The 15,469-nt window shown below is 41.3% G+C and overlaps 1 protein-coding gene across 5 annotated transcripts in view; it reads right to left on the reverse strand.

Annotated features, from left to right (window-relative positions):
* WWP1 (WW domain containing E3 ubiquitin protein ligase 1) overlaps positions 1 to 15,469 on the reverse strand; it is a 151,788-nt gene that overhangs the window by 109,640 nt on the left and 26,679 nt on the right. For 4 of the 5 annotated variants that reach the window (XM_038388536.2, XM_043507649.1, XM_043507650.1 and 1 more), the window contains one exon: positions 9,259 to 9,349. In XM_038388536.2, the coding sequence (XP_038244464.1) occupies positions 9,259 to 9,328 (70 nt within the window). In that variant the 5' untranslated portion in view covers positions 9,329 to 9,349. Of the gene's footprint in view, positions 1 to 9,258; positions 9,352 to 15,469 lie in introns of those variants that run through there. The other variant, XM_043507651.1, reaches the window with a different exon arrangement.

The following is a 15,469-nucleotide window of genomic DNA, read 5'->3' on the forward strand; positions in this document are numbered from 1 at the left end:
TAATGCACTAAGCAATGTGACTACGCATTTCTCACAAGTTGTTTGCTTCCTATTGAGGAGAAGCTCCTAAGTCAGCCTGCAGAAATCTAAAGTTATCTCTTACATTTTCACCAGCTCTGAAGCAGCTGCTCTAACAAGTCTGTATGTAGATAGGAAGTATCCAGTATCCTGAGCAGAGGCCCGAAGTTCAAATCCACAGCAATTCAGAGACAGCAAGTGCATGTAGAGGTTACTCTCCAATGCACAGCTCATTAGTGTAAGTTCCTCTCCAGAAGGCTGCTCTGTCACTTCCTCACTCAGACAAAATAGACTGCCTTCCTCTAATTCTTCTATAACCATCAACAAAAGCTGCCAATATTTTAAGTTATTTTCCACACAATTTTTTTTTAAAAGGTAAGCTGATGGCCTGTAAGACACTAGGCTTATAGGTGCCAGACAGTTACATGAACCTGCAGACAAATTTTAGGTTTTTTACAGATCTCTTCCTCTTCCACCACCTGTATCTCAGCTGGTCCTCCAAACCACCCCCGCCCTCAGCTAAAAGGGCTGTGGACTTTTAGCTGTTGGACTGTATAACACTCCCCTACTCCCTCTCATTATGGTGTGTCCTTCTCTTAGAATAGATGAGAGGCAGTTGAACTGGAGCTGATGGAATGTCATGAGATACTCCTGGATCACAGAACTGTAAAGTACGTCAGATTTCTATGAAGCATGTTTCAATTACCACCAGAATATTCAGGATTGGATTTTCAAAAGTGTCTGAAGGAAGTTAAAGCTTCAACTTAATTTCAATGAGTTGTACACTTAACCCCTTTAGTTTCCTTTGATAATTCTACCCTTATTCCTATGTTTGCTTATATCTTAAGGTGAAATGTTGCCTGGCCCTACAAACAGAGACTTGAATCACTAGAAATATATACCTAGGGAAAATACTTTCTTCTGAAACTTCTGTAAATTATATTTTTACTTGTACAGAGAGCCTTAGTAGCCTTTTTCACATTTACACGTATTTTTTGCCATTTTAAGGTGGGAACTGCAACACTGGCATATTACGACTATCTCTGTATTTTAACAAGCTTTCCTTTAATTTAGACTCCTTTCATAGATTCCAGTGCTAGACGGAACCATTGTGATCATCTAATTTGACCTTCTGTATAACACAGATCACATAATTCTTTGCATCTGTGTTCATTGAAGATGATGGGAGGGATACGAGACGTTCTTAGCAGGTGACAAATCTGAGTAACTGTCCCAGATTGATGTAGCAACATAGGTGGTTTTGGAACAGATTGATATATTTGACAGTAATAAGTCACCAGGACCAGATAGTATTCACCCAAGAAGAACCTCAAATATGAAACTGCAAAACTACTAACTGTGGTATGTAACCGATCAGTTAAATCACCTTAGCATCAGATGACAGGAGGACAGCTAATGTGACACCAATTTTTTAAAAAGCCTCCAGGGGCTATCCTAGCAATTACAGGACGGTAAACTTAACTTCAGTACCAGGCAAATTGGTTGAAACCATAGTAAAGAACAGAATCATCAGACTGACAGATGAACAATTTGTTGGGGAAGAGTCAGCACAGATTTGTAAAGGGCAACCATGCCTCACCATTCTATCAGAATCCTTTGAGGGCATCAACAAACATGCAGACAAGTGATCTAGAGTACTTGGACTCTCAGAAAGCCTTTGACAAGGTTCCTCACCAAAGGCTCTTAAACTAAGTAAGCCGTCATGGCATAAGAGGGAAGGTCTTCTTGTGGATCAGTAACTGGTTAAAAGTTAGGAAACAAAGGGTATAAATGGTCAGTTTTCAGAATGGAGCGAGGTAAATAGCCATGTCCCCCAGGGATCTGTCTTGGGACCAATGCTGTTGAATATATTAATGGCCTGGAAAAAGGGTAAACAGAGAGGTGGCAAAGTTTGCAGATGACACAAAATTGTTTGAGATAATTAAATCCAAAGCAGAATCCAAAGGGATATCACAAAAATGGGTGAACTGGGCAACAAAATGGCAAATGAAATTCAATGTTTATAAATGTTTCAGAGTAGCAGCCGTGTTAGTCTGTATTCACAAAAAGAAAAGGAGTACTTGTGGCACCTTAGAGACTAAAATTTATTAGAGCATAAGCTTTCGTGAGCTACAGCTCACTTCATCGGATGCATTTGGTGGAAAAAAATGTTTATAAATGCAAGTAATGCACATTGGAAAACATAATCCCAACTACACATACAAAATGATGGGGTCTAAATTAGCGGTTACCGCTCAAGAAAGAGATCTTAGAATCATTATGGATAATTCTCTCAAACCATCCACTCAATGTGCAGCAGTTAAAAAAAGCTAACAATGTTAGGATCCATTAGGAAAGGGATACATAATAAAATAGAAAATATAATGTCACTATATTAATCCATGGTATTCCCACACTTTGAATACTGCATGCAGTTCTGGTTGCCCCAGCTCAAAAAAGATGTATTAGAAATGGAAAAAGTACAAAGGGCAACAAATACGATTCAGAGTATAAAACAGTTCCATATGAGGAAAGATTAAAAAGATTGGGATTCTTCAGCATAGAAAAGAGATAACTAAGGTGTTAGGATACAGATATTCAGGCCTGTCTGTAAAGGCCTATACTCTAAGAATTTAGGTGTATTCTTATCACTTAGCTAGTTATAGAGGTATAAAAGAAAGAATAAAAATCACTGTCTGCCGGTGTAAGCTCCTTCTCTTACTGTGACAGTCTGAGGCCCCGTTCTTAGGCTGAGATCTCTGGCTAAGCAACAGAGGCAGCCATAAACTGGGAAGCATACAGTCACATCCTCACATTCCAACCTAGTCACACTGAAATAAGGTGCTATTGGGCTGTTAGGAATATAATCCTGTCCTGATAATGCCTATCACCTCCAGAGAAAGGGAAGTGCCTAGAAGACGTAAAAGGAAACTTAGTTTGATAGCATCCTGTCTGGCAAGAACTTGCTTATCAATAGCTGGGATGTGAAATCCTCACTTCTGAATTGTTTTGTCATTATAGTTCCCACTTTGCCATTGTTTGTCTATATAATCTCTGTCTGGTTCTGTGATTGTTTTTGTCTGCTGTATAATTAATTTTGCTGGGTGTAAACTAATTAAGGTGGTGGGATATAATTGGTTACATAATCATGTTACAATATGTTAGGATTGGTTAAATTTCAGGAAAATGATTGGTTAAGGTATAGCTAAGCAGAACTCAAGTTTTACTGTATCGTCTGCAGTCACTTCTTGTTGAATTTGAGCCACAATGTGGTGAAGAGCTATATGATGAATGCTGTCTGTGACCTGCTGCGATGAGCTCCCTCAAAGAAGTCTGTCGTTTAGGTAAGAGCAAACTTGTATGTCTTGTCTCCTTAAATGTTCTGCCAGTATAGTAAGCCATTATGAAGACCCCAGAGGCTACTGATAACTTGAATGGTAGGACTCAGTACTGGAAATATGAAGCCCCGATTATACACCTTTGGAATATCCTGTGGGCTGGGTGGATTGAAATATGCATCCTAGAGATCAACAGATGCAGTCCTGTGGATTTAGAGATAAGATTATTGAGGTAAGGGTTATCATTCTGAACATGAATTGATGTATGAATGCACTGAATTTCTTCAAGTTTAGAAGAGGTGGTTACTCCCCTATGCTGTAACAGAGGATCTTCGAGATGGGTGTCCCTCTGGGTGCTCCACTTCAGGTGAATGTGTGTCCCTGGACCTTTAATCAGAGAATTTCAGCAGCAGCGCTCATCTCGGTTGTGCATGTGCTCTCTCAGTCTTGCGCTTCTGTCAGCGTCTATCTAGCGCCATGCAACCAGACCCCCCTCAGTTCCTTCTCTACTGCACAGTCCAGAAATTGAATTCTAAAGTAGAGGCCAAGATGGTGGGTAGTGGAACACCCATCTCAAAGAACCTCAGTTATTGCTCACAGTGAGTAACCTTTTCTTCTTTGAGTAGTGTCTTTGTGGATGCTGCACCTCAGTGGATAAAAGGGGCTTTGAAGTTGCATGGATAATTGATGACAATACAATAAGTCATAACAATGCATCCAATCTCAAGCTCTTGTCGATTGCGTAGTGTTCTGCGAAGGTGTGTGCAGATGCCCAGGTGGCCGCTTTGCATATGTCCATGATCAGTATATTTAGAAAGGCTACTGAGGTTTATAAGAATCTGGTGGAGTGGGTTCAGATCCCCACTGGGGGGTTGTAAATCCTTCTGTTGGTAACAAAGTTGGATGCACCCAAAAATCCATTTAGATGGTCTCTGTTTGGAAATAGCAGAATATTTAGATATTTCCAAAGTCAAAATAAAAAGCCTCGTGATTTTCTGAAGGGCTTAGTTCTTTCAAGGTAGAATGCTAGTGTGCGTCAGACGTCCAGAGAGTGTAGTATTGAATCCCGTTTGCTCCCATGAGGTTTAAGGAAGGTGGCAGCACTTGGGATAAAAATTTAGGATGAGATCTTAGGGTGATGTCGTCCATGAAAAAGATGATGTATGGTGTGTGTGCCATGAGGACCCCTAGCTCTCCCACTTGGCAGGCAGACATGATAGCGACTAAGGCGGCTACATTCATTGATAGATGTGCCAGAGAACATGTTTCTAATGATTGGAATGGGGTCCCATTAAGGCCACGTAGTACCAAGTTCAAGTCAAAAGGTGGAGTGGGTACTCATATTTCAGGGTAGACATTTCTGATACTCTCATGAAAGCATTTGGGAAGAGGATGGGCAAATACAGATATCCTGTCCACCTTGTGGTGAAAAACGGTAATAGCCGCAAGATGTACTCTGATTGAACTAAGGGATAGCCCAGATTTCTTTAGCTCCAAGATGTAGTCTAATATCATAAATAAGGGAGCGGTAACAGCCCTGGATTGTTTATTTTGAATCACTTCCATTTGTGCAGATATGTTCCAAGCAGGTCACTTTGTCATGATGGAACCATGTTCTCAGGTGAAGCCTCTCCAGGTTCGGGTGGTAAACCTGTCTGACATCCTGCAATAAAGGGTTCGGTAGTAGAGGAAGAATGCGCGATATACATACTGTCATCCGCAACAGGTACAAGTACCAAGTTTGTCTGGGCCATCGGGGGCTATCAAGATGACTTTGGCCTTGTTGGTCTTTATTTTGCGTATTACCATAGATAGCAGGGAAATGGGGGGAAACACGTATAGCAGAGGTGCATCCCCATTTGATGAGAAAAGCATTGCCTAAGGATCAGGACCCCAAACTCTCGAACAGAACTGCAGGCATTTGTAATTCTGGGATGTTGCTAAGAGATCTATAGATGGGTGACCCCAGTGTCTAAATATGCTCATCAGGACTGTGTTGTTTAGTTACCGCTCGTGGTCTTGAGAGAATTCTCTGCTCAGTGTATCCGCTGTGGGAGATACAAGGCTGCTATGTTGACATTGTGCCGGATACACCAGTTCCATAGTTTCATGGCTTCGGTTCATAGGGAGCGATCTTGCTCCTCCCTGCTGGTTTACATAAACGTGTAGGCAATATCTGTCGTTACCCTTATGGTCTCGTTTCTGATTAAGCGCAGGAAATGAAAGCACTCATAGCAAATTGCACACAGTTCCAGGGGGTTTATGTGTAACAGTGTCTTGGAAGGAGACCATCTGCCCTGAACTATGTGGTGCCAGAGGTGAGCCCCCCAGCCTATCAAGGAGGCGTCTGTTGTGAGAATCATGAACATGAAGTCTGTGCAAAAGGTACTCCCACACACATACATTATAGAGTTTGACTTTGAGCAGCAAGGTGAGGCACTTGTTCAGGCTGTGTCTTTGTAGAATGTAGATGGTTCCTAGCCAACCCTGGATACAGCACATATGAAGTCATACATGTCGTACCACGAATGTGGTTGCTGCCATATGGCCTAATAATTGGATGCAGGTCCATGCCAATATCTGTGCGCTGTTCAGTACTATAGAGATCAGACTGACTATTGTGACAAATCTGTTCATTAGTAGTGATGCTTTGGCCTCCAGAGCGTTGAGATGGCTGCCGATGAAATCCAGTTTCTGTACAGGTGTCACTGTTCATTTTTGTATGTTTAGTTGGAATACCTGTCGTGAAAAGAGGGTGATTGTCCTATGAGGAGTTTCTAGGGCATCTACAGGGTGGGTGACTTTGGGAGGTAATCGTCCAGATAGGGAAAGATTATCATTTCCTGCTTGCGGTAGGTGTGCCGCCACTACCACGAGAATTTTGAAGAACACCCATGGTGCAGTCAAAAGGCCAAAAGGTAGAACTTTGTATTGATAATCTTCTGTCCACAAAGTAAATCCGAGGGACCTCCTCAGAGCAGTATGCATAGTTACGTGAAAATAGGTGTCTTAGAGGACGAGGGCAGAGAACCGGTCCCCCCTGTTCTAGTGCTGTATTGTTGCTGATGTGACCATCCTGAATCACTGGAGCCTTATGAATGCATTGAGTTTTCTGAGGTCTAGAATAGGTCTCCATACTCCATTCTTTTTCTGGGTTCAGAAGTAGCTGGAATAAAAACCCTTCCTTCTACGCTGGGATGGCACCAGTTCCACAGCACCCAGATGTAGGAGTTGCTTTACTTCTTGCCATATAAGGTATTTGTGAGAGGGGTCCCTGAAGAGGGATGAGGAGGGATAGAGGTTAATGGTATCAAATAGCCTGTGTGGATTATTTCTAGAATCCATTTGTCCATGGTGATGTATTTCCATGCTAAATAGAAAAGGGTCAAATGGTGTCCAAAACTGGGTGCCTTCTTCTGGTTCCAGATGCTTAGCCCTTAGTGACTTCTACCAGTTCAATGAATTGAATTTCTTTAAAATTTTGTCAGCAAACATGTACTGTTTGATTATTATTTTTATTTAATGCACTTCCCACCAACTCACTTATTAAAAGTCAGAGTAAACACCAGATAAGGGAGTATTAATATCTGCAATAATCACAGTCCTTATGGCTTTAACATCTAAACTTCATTACACCCACACACTCGAAGACTACACAGCACCATAACACACTTTCAGTGTCAAAGAGAAACACACAATTCATATACCAAATTATCAATCACAAACAAACAAAAAACCCTGTGATCTATGAACAACATGTTACACACATCTCCATGTTTATCTGGTTCAGATCAGAATTGAGGCTTTTCGTTTGAGCACGAATGTGAAGAATTGGATGTGTGCACTGTGTTTTTGCATATTGAGACTGGAGTACTGTGCAATATGTGAGTATATGTGGGTGTTAAGACGTGAATTGCAGTGAATGGTAAGTTACTTCAATTAGTGATTTCCCTGAACCTTTAATAAATGAGGGATGGAAGAGAACTTGATCGCCTTAAGGCCTGGTCTGCACTTAAAAGTTAGGTCAAATTCCTTGAGTGCTGTAGCTATGTTGACCTAATTCCCAGAGTAGAAGCTACATCCTTATGGCATCATTTGGGGAGGTGGAGTTCCTACAACGATGGAAAAACCCCTTCTGTTGCTGTAAAAAGTGTATGCGCTACAGCAGCATAGTTATGTCACTGTACCTGTGCCACTGTAGCACCTGTACTGCAGACATGGCCTACTTCTTACACAGAAAAGTTTGTGTGGAGGAATATTAGTATACACAAGCACATACTTTTTAAAAGATTCTTTTTTTATATTTTTAGTTTTGATTTCTGAGACCAAAATTAGTATGGTCTATGCTCACAAATGAATGCATCAAACCAAACAATTCATCTAATGTTAGTACTCATACTCCCATGTCCTTATATCTCGTCTAAAAGCAAATGGCCCATTTTAACAGAACAGGGAATCAGTAACTTCCTTATTTCTACTCCTAAAAAAAGCAGATTTTTTTTAAATGCAGCTCAATGTGATGTAAGTGCAAAACAAAATCCAGACACATTATTTTACAAAGAAAGAACTGCAACAAGGAAGCATAAGATTAAAAGAAGTTAGCAAAGTCTCATGTTTCACTTAGTTTAACTATTAAAGCATTAACCACTTCTATTGTGAATCTCCATCCTAAAGATTTAGCTGATAGTTTGTCAGTACTTTATGTCATACTAGCGACTAATAGCAGCGAACTCTGTACTTAGAGATCCATGATATTCTGCTATTGACTCCACACTTAATTTCTGATGTCCTATAATCTACAGATACACATCAGAAATGTTAAACAATTCAAAGCAAATTCAGTAAAAAAGGACAGAACCCATAAAGATGTCATGTTTGATGAGATTTCAAGATTTAAATCAGGCATGAGAACCAATTTTAAATTAACTAAGGTGTTTCTGAACATTTGAAACAAAAAAGTGCCTGAGGCAGAAGAAACCCCCTCATCTTTCAGAAACATGAATTTAAACTCAAAAGGTTAAAATTCACAGCTAGTTATTCATCAACACAACCATGAAAAGGAATGTAGAACATATGAAGCAAAACATAATTTAAAGTGTCCTGCATTTTCTTCTGAAAAATGTTCTTAAAGCAACAGAAATTGAACATTTTAGGAACAAATAAAATCAGGATGACAATTTGCTATAGCAGAAACCACAGTGAACACGCTTGTTCATAAGATTAAAGCCTTCTCCATGCAACACTCATTCTAAAATGTGCATAAAGTATTCTCTTCTAAAGCAAACCTGCACCATTAAAACTAGTTACAAGTGGATTAGAAATATGACACATTGTTTCGAGTGGCCACAAACTTGGAATGAGTGTACAATTATGCTTCACATGAATAAAAAAAACAAAACAAAGGAAGACAAACCAAACAATAGCCATTCACCCACCTCAGAAAAACCAGCTAGTCCATATAAAAAGCACTCTCTCAGGAAACTACAAAATTGCAAGCCTCTGTATCACCTCATTTTTGCTGACCTTACAAAAAGACAACACTTTGAACTTTACAAGTGTGTAATCAAACCCTGCTAAAAATAATCAAAATATCCTGATTTATGCTACAATACTTTATGAAGTGTGTTGTTTTATGCTTTTCTTTTTATCCCCAATTTTCTTTTTTAAACATCTTGGAAATACAAATTAGTTTCACAAGATATTTATACAATAGTAGTAAATTTAAGTAAGAATAAGTTTGAGTGACATAGGGTAATATTTTCTAGTACTGCCCTCAAACTCAGTCTATATCAATAAAGGTTACACAGATTTTATGCTACAAAGGATTGTTTACCGTGAAAAAGAATACTTTCTGGACTAATGACCACATATTACTATGTGTAATACACAGATTATTACTTACCAGTTACTTGCATCTGTAATCTTCCATTATGGTTGTTACTGGTATCAGATCTTGGTGAGGCTGTGGCCATGTCAGAAGCTATAGCTTTAGCCTATAAAAAAGAAAAAGATAAATATGTCTATACACATACCCATTTAGTTTACTTAAAAATATCCAACTTCACATGTTGTCCACAAGTATAAACTAAAATAAACTGAGCAACTAAAAAGAGTGAGTTTCTTTGTCACTGAGGTATACCAAAAAGAAAAGGAGTACTTGTGGCACCTTAGAGACTAACAAATTTATTTGAGCATAAGCTTTCGTGAGCTACAGCTCACTTCATCGGATGCATTTGGTGGAAAAAACAGAGGAGAGAGATTTATATACACACACACAGAGAACATGAAACAATGGGTTTATCATACACGCTGTAAGGAGAGTGATCACTTAAGATAAGCCATCACCAACAGCAGGGGGGGGAAAGGAGGAAAACCTTCCATGGTGACAAGCAAGGTATTGTCACCATGGAAGGTTTTCCTCCTTTTCCCCCCCCCCCTGCTGTGGGTGATGGCTTATCTTAAGTGATCACTCTCCTTACAGCGTGTATGATAAACCCATTGTTTCATGTTCTCTGTGTGTGTGTATATAAATCTCTCTCCTCTGTTTTTTCCACCAAATGCATCCGATGAAGTGAGCTGTAGCTCACGAAAGCTTATGCTCAAATAAATTTGTTAGTCTCTAAGGTGCCACAAGTACTCCTTTTCTTTTTCCTAATTATATGTTTACACTTCATTTGCCAGAGTTTATGCTCCTTTTTATTTTCCTCACTAGGATTTAACTTCAACTTTTTAAAGGATGTCTTTTTGTCTTTCACTTTGTTGTTAGCGGTAGCAGGTTTTTGGTCATCTTACTACGTTTTTTAATTTGGGGTATACATGTAAGTTGAGCCTCTATTATGGTGACTTTAAAGAGTTTCTATTCTGCTTGCAGGGATTTCACTTTTTGTGCTGTACCTTTTAATTTCTGTTTCACTATCCTCCTCATTTTTGTGTAGTCCCTCTTTCTGAAATTAAATACTAGAGTTGGGCTGCTGTGGTGTTTTCCTCGCCACGGGGATGTTAAATGTAATTGTATAATGGTCACTATTATCAAGTGGTCCAGTTATATTCACCTTTTGGACCAGACCCTTTGCTCCACTTAGGACTAAATCAAGAATTGCCTCTCCTCTTGTGGGTTCCAGGACTAGCTGCTCCAAGAAGCAGTCATTTAAGCTATCAAACTTGATTTCTGCATCCCGTCCTGAGGTGACATGTACCCTGTCAATATGGAGATAGTTGAAATCCTCCATTATTATTGAACTTTTTATTTTAATAGCCTCTCTAATCTCCCTGAGCATTTCACAGTCACTATTGCCATCCTGGTCAGGTGGTCGGTAATATATCGCTACTGCTATATTCTTATTATTAGAATATGGAATTACTATCCATAGAGATTCTATGATACAGTTTGGTTCATTTAAGATTTTTACTTCATTTGATTCTACTCTTTCACATATAGTGCCACTTCCCCACCAGCATGACCTGTTCTTCCATGCAGTGCCTTTTGGCCTGTCATACACACCTCTGGTATGTACAAAGTTGTTAGTTTTCTTGGTGGGTCATCTGAGATAAGAGGGCATATCCAGGTTTATCACTGCCTAGATGATATACTATTGAGGATACAGCTGTGATACACGAGACCTTGCTAAATCATTGAGTTGCTGAAACACAATGGCTTCATTAGCAATCAAAGACTTTTTTTCCCCCTTCTCTCTCAGAATCTCTTACAGAGGGAGCTCAATTTAAAACAGTGGGAGCTATGTGGGGAGTCTGAGGTGAAACTACATAAAAAAGTCAAGCCTTCTTCAAGCAATTCCTCATCAGCATACCAATGACTTCAATTGTATGGAAACAGTTCTCATGGCAATAAGTGATCCATCTCTGCCTCTTTGTAACATAAATGATCTGGTGAAAGGGGTAACAGTGAGGTGGCAAAGTTTGCAGATGATACTAAACTGCTCAAGATAGTTAAGACCAAAGCAGATTGTGAAGAACTTCAAAAAGATCTCACAAAACTAAGTGACTGGGCAACAAAATGGCAAATGAAATTTAAGGTGGATAAATGTAAAGTAATGCACGTTGGAAAAAATAATCAACTATACATACAACATGATTGGGGCTAATTTAGCTACAACTCATCAGGAGAAAGATCTTGGAGTCATTGTGGATAGTTCTCTGAAGACGTCCACACAGTGTGCAGCGGCAGTCAAAAAAGCGAACAGGATGTTAGGAAACATTATAAAGCAGATAGAGAATAAGACAAAATATCTTATTGCCCTTATATAAATCCATGGTACGCCCACATCTTGAATACTGCATACAGATGTGGTCTCCTCATCTCAAAAAAGATATAGCAGCATTAGAAAAGGTTCAGAGAAGGGCAACTAAAATGATTAAGGGTTTGGAACAGGTCCCATATGAGGAGAGATTAAAGAGACTAGGACATTCAGCTTGGAAAAGAGGAGACTAAGGGGGGATATGATAGAGGTATATAAAATCATGAGTGGTGTGGAGAAAGTGAATAAGGAAAAATTATTTACTTGTTCCCATAATATAAGAACTAGGGGCCACCAAATGAAATTAATGGGCAGCAGGTTTAAAACAAATAAAAGGAAGTTCTTCTTCACACAGCACACAGTCAACCTGTGAAACTCCTTGCCTGCGGAGGTTGTGAAGGCTAGGACTATAACAGGGTTTAAAAGAGAATTGGATAAATTCATGGATATTAAGTCCATTAATGGCTATTAGCCAGGATGGGTAAGGAATGGTGTCCCTAGCCTCTGTGTGTCAGAGGGTGGACATGGATGGCAGGAGAGAGATCACTTGATCATTACCTGTTAGGTTCACTTCCTGTGGGGCACCTGGCATTGGCCACTGTCAGTAGACAGGATACTGGGCTGGATGGACCTTTTGTCTGACCCAGTATGGCCATTCTTATGTTCTTAACTTCCACAACAGGCTTTACAACAACCAGACTCAGGATATGGACCACTTATTTAACAATTCCTATAGAGGTGTGGTCCATTCAGTGGTTGAGAGCACCCATTACCTATTCAAAGGCATACCTTTGATGGCAGATTTACTCATCTGCCTGACTGATTTCAGTCTTTTGGGAGCGGGAGCTCAGATGGGACCTCATATGGCTTAGAGCAAATGGTTTTTCACAAAATCATAGCTTGGTATCAAGCTGGAGTTTGGGGGCTATGGAGAATGTAATAGATAGCTGGTCTCCTCTCCCTCCTGGAGTCACAGCCATTCATGCAAAGACAATGGAAGAGAGCATCCCAATGGGTGCTCCATTGTAGGTGTGGTAACATCCATGAGCCTTCGATCAGAGATCTTCTGTAGCAGTGCCCTTTGGGGTAGTGGAGCACTCACAGGGACAGACATCTCAGTTACTGCAGAGGGTGAGTAACCCTCTCTTCTTCAAGTAGCGTCCCCATGGGTGCTCCACTGTAGCCGACTGTAGAGCAGTGCCCTTAGATGGAAGGCTGGGGCTTTGGAGTGACATCTGCTAAGGAGGATAGGACAGTGTGTCCCAGTAGAGCGTCTGATGCCGCGTTGTGTGTGATTGCATAATGTTGACTAAAGGTGTCTGCGGACCTCCAGGTGGCCACCTTACAAATATCAGTAATCGACACAATACATCTCTACCCCAATATAACGCAGTCCTCAGAAGCCAAAAAAATCTTACCACGTTATAGGTGAAACCGTGTTATATCAAACTTGCTTTGGCCTTGAGCATTTCCGTTATTAATAGTCACTTCCTGCCCCGACTGACTCCTCAGAATCTCTGACCCATCCAATCCCTCCCCCTGCTCCTTGTCCCCTGACTGTCCCTCTAGAGATCTCCCCGTCCCTAATTACTCCCAGGACCCCACCCCCTACCCAACACCCCTGCCCCTGACTACCTGACCCCTATCCACACCCCCGCCCTGACAGGCCCCCCGGAACTCCCACGCCCTACCCAATGCCCCTGTTCCCCATCCCCTGACCGCCCTGCCTCCAGAACCTCCAAACCATTTAACTCCCCCTGCTCCCTGTCCCCTGACCGCCCCCCTCCGAGATCCTCTGCCGCTTATCCAACGTCTTGGCCCCGGCCTGGAACCCTTAACACACTGCTCAGAGCAGCGTGTCAGAGCCAGACACACTGATCCACAGCAGCATGCAGCCCCGCCTCCCAGAGCGCTGCTTTACCGCTTTATATCTGAATTTGAATTATATCAGGTTGCGTTATATCGGGGTAGAGATGTATTTAGAAAAGCTACTGAGTCGGACAGCAAGCAAGTGGAATGCATACGAGTTCCAGGTAGGGGCCGAAGTTTGTGGTGTTGGTAGCAAAGTTGGATGCACTCCAAGATCCATTTTGACAACATTGTTTGGATACAGCGGATTCCTTTGATCTTTCAGCAATAGAGAGGAATAAGTGTAGCAACCCTCTGAACGATTTAGTTCTGTAAAGGTAAAAGGATAGCCGTTGTCTTACATCCCAGGTGTCTAGCATGGCCTCGTACTGATTGCCATGTGATTTAGGGAAAAAGGAAGGAAGGTGAATAGGTTGGTTTAGATGGACAAGAGGATGGTGCCTTGGGTGAAAACTTTGGGTGTGGTCGTAACATGACCTTATCTTTGTAAAAGATTTTGTGCAGAGGGTACACCAAGAGGGCACCTATTTCTCCTACCCATTGGGCAGATGTGATGACTACGAGAAAAGTTGTTTTCATGGACAGATGTATGTAAGAGCAAGTCACCATAGATTCAAATGCTGGGTGGAGTGTAAAATTAGGCTGAGATCCCAAGATGGGGTGGGATCTCGTACCTCAGGGTAAAGATTCTGAAGGCCCTTCAGGAAACTTTTTGTCATTGGGTGGGTGAATACCGAATGACCTTCCATCTTAGAGTGGAACACAGTAATGGCCGCCAAACGTATACGAATGGAGTTTGCGGATAGTCTTGATCTTTTTAGCTCCAGGGTGTAATTCAGGATGAGTGGCAAAGGACCTCTCATTGATGAGACATATTTTTTGTCACACCAAGTCCAGAATCTTTTCCATTTACGTAGGTAAGTAAAGCACATTGTTGAACACCAGCTATTTAAAAGAATCTCCTTTTCCTCTTCTTAGCAAGTCATCTCCATATCCTGGAATCATGAAGGAGTCATGCCTTCAGATGGAGAAGTCCTAGATCTGAGTGGACAATTTGGCTTGCATCCAACTGCAAGGTGGCTGATGGACAGACCACCAGGCGTAAGAGGTAAGGATACCATATTTGTTGTGACCATGTTGGGGCTACAAGAATGACTCGGGCTTGTTCCACTAGTATCCTGCGAAGCTCTTTGAATAGTAGGGGAAATGGTGGAAAGGCATAGAGGAGAGGTGCATCCCATGAAACGAGGAAGGTGTCCCCCAGAGATTGGTGACCTAGACCCACTTTTGAGCAAAATTGTGGGCATCTGGCGTTCTTCGGTGTGGCAAATAGATCTATGTTGGGAAATCCCCAGTGACGGAATATGTGCTGTAGGATTCTTGTGTCTATCTCCCACTCATATTCTTTGAGAACTTCCTGCTCAGTAAGTCGCTGTGGTGTTCTGGTAGGTATACAGCCGAGATGTTGATACCATGTTGGATGCACCAGTTCCACAATTTTAGTGCTTCTGTAGACAGAAATTGAGACCTCACTTCCCCCATCTGTTGATAAAACATGCAAGCGATGTTGTCCATCATTACCCTTATGGCCTTTTATCCGATTATTGGTAGAAAGCATAGGAATGTGTTGCACACTGCACATAACTCTAGGAGATTGACGTGCAATGTGAATTCCAAAGGGGACCACTTGCCCTATACCATGTAGGTCTGTAGATGTGCTCCCCAACCTAATAGGAAGGCATCAGTCATAAGTATCAAGGATGGTGGAGGAAGGGAACCCTTATGCAGATATTCTGGGGTTGTGTCTACCAGTCTAACAAATCCTTGACCTTGATTGGTATCAAGAGCAGTTTATTCAGGCTGTGTCAGCGGGGTTTGTACACTATTCGTAGCCATTCCTGGAGGCAGCACATATATAATCTGACATGTTTTACCACAAATGTGGTCACTGCCATATGACCAAGCAACAATCGTAGGCAAGTTCTGGAC

The sequence above is a fragment of the Dermochelys coriacea genome, chromosome 2 (assembly GCF_009764565.3).
Source record: "Dermochelys coriacea isolate rDerCor1 chromosome 2, rDerCor1.pri.v4, whole genome shotgun sequence".
NCBI lineage: Eukaryota > Metazoa > Chordata > Testudines > Dermochelyidae > Dermochelys > Dermochelys coriacea.